At 46.0% G+C, this 6,408-nt stretch overlaps 1 protein-coding gene across 1 annotated transcript; it reads left to right on the top strand.

Moving 5' to 3' along the window:
- On the top strand, positions 3,633-6,408 carry LOC8082323 (alanine--glyoxylate aminotransferase 2 homolog 3, mitochondrial). Its single transcript, XM_002467846.2, has 8 exons — positions 3,633-3,994; positions 4,184-4,414; positions 4,543-4,713; positions 4,788-4,931; positions 5,056-5,235; positions 5,353-5,578; positions 5,721-5,834; positions 5,952-6,408. Exons 1-8 carry the CDS (start codon positions 3,794-3,796, stop codon positions 6,080-6,082), a joined length of 1,398 nt encoding a protein of 465 aa, XP_002467891.1. The 5' UTR covers positions 3,633-3,793; the 3' UTR covers positions 6,083-6,408.

Genomic DNA, 6,408 nt, shown 5'->3' with positions numbered 1-6,408 from the left:
TGCATATTCCGATTTATCTTGAAAAAGAGTTTGAAAGTAAGATATAATTTGGACTGATACTTAACAGCATGAGTCAATATGTATGTGGTCTGGAGATAAATAATTAGGTTCTGATTTGCAGAAACAACAAAATAATAATGTTTTGCAAAAACCCTTATTGAGACTAGTGGCCGTAGCAATCGAGCTAACATAGAACCTGCGTGGAAAAAGAAATACAGGGATAAACTAAAAAGAATGAGAGAGAAATTTAATTAGCTCCTTAATATAGGAATGCTAATATATTAGATATATATATATAAATATATCTATATACCGCATCCAATCATGCGTTTGAAGCAAAAGTTGTGCCAAATGGCAGGATTTTACAATCTCTTCTCAATAAGCAAATTCAGTGAATGTTTCTTTTTGGAATTATAGATGCAGATGCTCACATACATGCATACACACTCTATGGCCTGTACGAAGTTAGGCGTATGAGCACCTCTGAAAGACTGAGTCACTATAGTTGTTTAATTTGATTGATGGTAGACATTATCGTCTTCCGTTAAAAAAATATTGATATTAATTCTAGAATGAACTAAATAAGTACAATAAGCAAAATATGTCTTTCAACACCTTTTCAAAAAAAAGGTGAATTAGGATCAATCATGACCAGCAAATAGGGCCTTCTCCAATTAACTACCAATCTAATAAACCCATCTCTTCTCTACATTACCTTAATGCCAATTTCCTCCCACTTAAAGATGCTCCTAGTAGTGGCACTAAAGCGACTTGCCAACTCAAACTCCTCTACATCTTCACTATAATCTACATCTAACCATTGCAATATCAATTGACCATTTCATCACATTCAACCATTAGCTTAGGATCCCAAATGACCTCATTTTTGAAATACATTGTCCTTTGGGGAATGTTATGTGTTACCTAGAAAATCGTGACATACACTCTCTCACCTTCGCTCGCCCTTTCCTCCATCTAGTGGCTCTCCACTGTCACATTTATCGTCACCATCCCTAGTGTTCTAGGACTACCTTATTAGACCAACAATGCACCATCACCTTACCGCCCCATTTATAAGCAACCAACATCGTTAGCCTCACATAGCCTAATGATCTCCATCTACAATTAGAGCCACCCAATAAGCAACACTGACCTATAATTCATATTGATGGACATGCTGACGACCATCCCTTATTGTGAGGAATGGGGTGGGTGATGCAAATGCCTAGGCAACAACGCTGTCATCTCCATCTCTAACCCGACATTCATGCTTAATGCATTCACCTTACTTAATGCTAAACATATTACCATTGTTGACGATAATGCCTAAGGGGTGGTGCACAACGAGCAAGGAGCCTTATGCTCAATGGATCAAGTAACTATGAGTGAGGCCATGGTGACCTACATCAAACCAATAAAGAGAAAGAGGACATGGAATGAATGTGGCGAACATCGTTGACGAGTATGTAGACCCTAGGTACCCTCAAAAGAGGATTCTGATATGGGAGGTGAGTTAGGTATGAATTATGAAGAACTAGTGTACTTGTCAAGTAAATCTTTGATGTCACAAGATTCGAATATAAGTTTCGTTAATGCTAGATTTTTTTTTCAAAACATAGCCTCTTTTCACATGCTAGTTGGCCTGTTTGGATCCAAGTAGCAGCTTATAGTTCATAGCTATATTAGCTAGTTAACTATTAAATAGGTATTATTTAGATCGAACAAGTAAAAAGCGGATGCAATGATGGGTTTATCTATAATGTGCTTCCTGCTTTAGCTATTGCTAATAGGGAGGACACGTGGATACATGTTGGCGTGGGACTGTGGGAAGGAAAATATCTTTTGGCAATCTATTAGCTGCTATTGAATGGGTTGTGGCATATGACTAGATAATGTTGTTAGATGCATGCCTCCAGCTAACAATTAGCGCAACTAATAACTAGCTAGACCTACTTGGATCCAGCCTTTCCAAATTTTAGCATCTAAATATTAGTTTAGTAGATCCAAATACCCACTTACTTGTGAAGCATCCAAATTATCAGAGAAATTAAAGGATGTTAGCTACTGCTTGTGCTTGATCACAACTTCCCAACTCTATTGTCTATACTTTCAAGTGTTGTGCCACTTACCATACCGTGATGCAAACTGACCAAGTTAATTAGAACAAATTTAGTGATGTCTGAGCAAGCACTGTAGTAGTTGCTTTCTTGATCACATCTCTATCCCCAACCAAAGAGTATACAAAGATTGCTAACCACCTACTCTGTCATCAGATAAGAGTTCCATTGTGGATCCAACTTGGAAGCAAGTAAACACTACTGACACCTGAGCCAATAATGCAGCATCCTTGAACCAATAATTCTCTCGATCAACTTGTTGCTTGCAAAATTTGTTTTGTGAAGAAAGACAAAGATAAGTAAGAAGATTGAGGACTGCTCGTGATTATTTACAGAGTAAACTGAAAGTTCAGGAGAGAAATTTGGTGTCGAGCTTTTTAACGCAAAGTTAACGATCCTGGGAACAGAACTTTTTTGCACAGCTTACTCTTTAGAAGAGTTTTCCTAAACAGACTGGAGGAGCAAATCTGCTCATATCAATCCAGAAGTACGCATCATCAATATGGTGCACAGAAGCACTATTATCTCATTGCATAAAAACAAGAATGGGATGAGACCTATTGAAATGTGTTCCGTCTCATCACAGCCAAATCTCATCTCATTTGCTTGACTGTGATGGCTATAGTGTGTTCCCTAATCGCTGTCAGACCAATTGTCTGATTGCATTCCTTTCCTATTTGTTTAAAGAATTAAACTAAAGCAAGCATCATCAAGCATTGCCGTGTCCGTCGATTCGCACCATCGCGTACCTTTCAGCTGCTTATTTCTTGACATAATACTGTATCATCAGCGTATATATCCATGTACTCCGCATGCCACAAGCAGACGAAGCACTTAAATAACATAACCCAACTTAGTTGCAGATTGAGAGGAATATAATGTCTGTTTTACAGTATGTGACCCAACTTAGTTGCAGATTGAGAGGAATATAATGTCTGTTTTACAGTATGTGATTATTAGACCACTAAATATATACAGGGAGGGAAACATCAAACTTGCTAAAAATGATTAAGAAAAACAAACGTATAACCTTCTTTAGGGTGGTTCAGTTTAACCGTTCAGAGAAGAACAACAAACATACTGTAAAAACACCTTAAAGCCTGCTTCAGGGAATCAGGGTTCAGTTTGTGCACAGTAACTCTGTCCAGGTGCAATGAACCAGGGTACGGGGATATCGTTGGGCACGCACTGGTTGAGCCCCCGTCTTCTGTTCTATCTGCTCGAGCACGACGTACGGTAGCCGCACAGTTACAGCTCAAAAAGGAAAGAGTCCAGATTCTTGGGACTAGCTGTGCGTTGCCTAATTGCCTAGAGTAACTATAGCACCTTCTGATTCTGGAAATTCCCGTCGTCCCTTGATTTTTGCAAAATCCTTGGCGGATTTTCCGTCTGAGATTTTATCATTTGACATTTGAGGCTTGAGAGCTTTTCGAAGCATGTCGACGTGTAAACTTGGCAGTTTAGCGCACCAAATCTTTTTGTGCAGCTTTCCATTGCATTGCAAGGCCCATATAAACACCTCCCGTCGTCCTCCTGATTACTCCCCGCACGGTCACACCTGCCCTCCCAACACCAAGAAAAAAAAAACTGATCGCAATTAGTAGTTAAGGCATAATTTGAGGGAGGAGGAGAAGGGGAATTAACTAATTATTAACCCAATCGCGAGTGGCGAGGCGATGATGCAGCTGGGGGCGGCTAGGAGTTTGGTGAGGAGGTTCTCCCGTCTCGCCGCCGCGGCCCCGGCCGATACGGCGGCGCCGAGAATGCCGGCGTTCGACCACGTCCCGCTGCCCTACGACGGGCCCAGCGCCGCCGACATCGCCCGCAAGCGCGCCGAGTACCTCAGCCCGTCCCTCTTCCACTTCTACTCCAACCCTGTACGTCGATGGATCGAATAGATGCATCTGGGGCCTCCATGCCGGCCACTTATCTGTTTTTTTTTTCTTTTGTTCCTTCTCTTTTTGTTTTGAACGAACTGGTTCTTGATCTCTGCACGCAGAGGGAAAAAGAGCCGCCACAGTAGAAAACATTGGTAATCGATCGTTTGCATTGTTGTCCTGTTGCAGCTGAACATCGTGGAGGGGAAGAGGCAGTACCTGTACGACGAGCACGGGCGGCGCTACCTGGACGCGTTCGCGGGCATCGCCACCGTGTGCTGCGGCCACTGCCACCCCGACGTCGTGGACGCGATCACCGCGCAGGCCAAGCGACTGCAGCACTCCACCGTGCTCTACCTCAACCACGCCATCGCCGATTTCGCCGAGGCGCTGGCATCCAAGCTGCCCGGAGATCTTAAGGCACGCGTTGCTAGCTGACCGCGTCTTGTGCACGTTCTGTTTGTTTCAGCCGTCGAGCAACCAATGACTGACACTCATTTTTTTTCCCCATGCCGTTATTATATTGGTCTTGCGTATAAATACCATAGGTCGTCTTCTTCACCAACTCCGGCACGGAGGCGAACGAGCTCGCCATCCTGATGGCGCGGCTGTACACCGGCTCCCACGACATCATCTCCCTCCGCAACTCCTACCACGGGAACGCGGCCGGCACCATGGGAGCCACCGCGCAGAAGAACTGGAAGTTCAACGTCATCCAGGTAAAATGAACGCAATGCGTCCGCAACTTCTCTGATCTGATCATGCATGTGATGTTCGTTCGCTGCGCAAGTAGAGCGGCGTGCACCACGCCGTGAACCCTGACCCCTACAGAGGCGCCTTCGGCTCCGACGCCGACAAGTACGTCCGGGACGTGCAGGAGATCATCGAGTTCGGCACCACCGGCCATGTCGCCGGCTTCATATCCGAAGCCATCCAGGTACACTCTAACACTACTGATCGAGTACTGACGCACAGACAGCAGCTGTTCTGTTCCTCTCGCTGCGACTGGACGACGTACGTCGTCATGACTTTGTGGAATGGAATCCTACTGTACTGTACAGGGTGTGGGTGGAATCGTGGAGGTGTCACCGGGGTACCTGCCGCTGGCGTACGACAAGGTCCGGAAGGCCGGCGGGCTCTGCATCGCCGACGAGGTCCAGGCGGGATTCGCCCGCGTCGGCAGCCACTTCTGGGGGTTCGAGACCCACGGCGTGGTCCCCGACATCGTGACCATGGCAAAGGTACGTACACGTCATTCTAATTTTCCCGTGCCGTGCCATCAACGACGCCTCCTGAACATGACAAACGTGGCGGCGGCGGCGGCGCGTACGTTCTCCGAACGCCTGAATTTTTTTCAGGGCATCGGCAACGGCATCCCTCTCGGCGCCGTGGTGACGACGCCGGAGATCGCACAGGTGCTGACCCGGCGCTGCTACTTCAACACGTTCGGCGGCAACCCGCTGTGCACCGCCGGCGGGCTCGCCGTCCTCAAGGTGCTCGAGAAGGAGAAGCTCCAGGAGAACGCCTTCGTCGTCGGCTCCTACCTCAAGGATCGCCTTCGTGGTCTCCAGGAGAAGCACGACAGTGCGTGCACCTGACATTTTTCTGACCCCAGCTGGATTTTTAATTTGTTCAGGAATTCGACAGATTCGATGTTCTTTCTGACCACAACCTCGGCCTGATATGATGATCCTTTTTTTTCTTTCCTGTTTGTTCATTCACGCAGTCATCGGCGACGTGAGGGGAACAGGTTTCATGCTCGGTGTCGAGCTCGTCACCGACCGGCAGCTCAAGACACCGGCGAAAGATGAGATCTGCCATGCCATGGAACATATGAAAGGTAAGGTGACCTCAAAAATTGATCGGAATTATCAGATGGAGTTGCCTGCAGAGTTATGACTACTATGCAAGTGATCGGTGTTGTTTTTTCCTCTGATGATTGTGGACGGATATGCAGATATGGGAGTCTTGGTCGGCAAAGGCGGGTTTTATGGGAACGTCTTCAGGATCACTCCCCCTCTATGCTTCACCAAGGAAGATGCAGATTTCTTCGTTGAAGTGATGGACATTGCCCTGTCGAAGCTCTGAGCTGAGACCCCAGACGGAGGGGCGGTACGGTGTACAGATGGAAGGAATCCTTGCTGAAGTTTCAGCTGCATCAGAGTTCTATGATCTCAACCCAAGAGAAGGGGGAAAAAAACTTGCAGCTCGTAACTCCAGTCCATGATAAATGAACCAAGCAGACCGAGTTGGCTTATCGATCGCTACTCTTCTAGCTTCAGCTTTTATCTGGAGATGACCTGATATGCTTGCCATGTAACGTGCCGGATATAATGACTGGGGTGTGGGGTCCAGTTAACCTTATATTTTAAGTGCATCAGCCATCATTCATCATCTCTTAAAGCTCTGAACTA

Source organism: Sorghum bicolor, chromosome 1 (assembly GCF_000003195.3).
Source record: "Sorghum bicolor cultivar BTx623 chromosome 1, Sorghum_bicolor_NCBIv3, whole genome shotgun sequence".
In the NCBI taxonomy this organism is placed as follows: domain Eukaryota; kingdom Viridiplantae; phylum Streptophyta; class Magnoliopsida; order Poales; family Poaceae; genus Sorghum; species Sorghum bicolor.
Note: the sequence above shows the minus strand (reverse complement) of the source record. Positions and strands in the feature narration are given on the sequence as shown.

What these genes read in the sequence shown, in the direction of transcription:
- LOC8082323 (XM_002467846.2), top strand. Translation starts at nt 3,794, where the DNA reads ATGATGCAGCTGGGGGCGGCTAGGAGTTTGGTGAGGAGGTTCTCCCGT. An exon ending in AGCTGCCCGGAGATCTTAAG is followed by an intron (nt 4,415 to 4,542) that starts GCACGCGTTGCT and finishes TAAATACCATAG; the next exon opens with GTCGTCTTCTTCACCAACTC. An exon ending in TCTCCAGGAGAAGCACGACA is followed by an intron (nt 5,579 to 5,720) that starts GTGCGTGCACCT and finishes TCATTCACGCAG; the next exon opens with TCATCGGCGACGTGAGGGGA.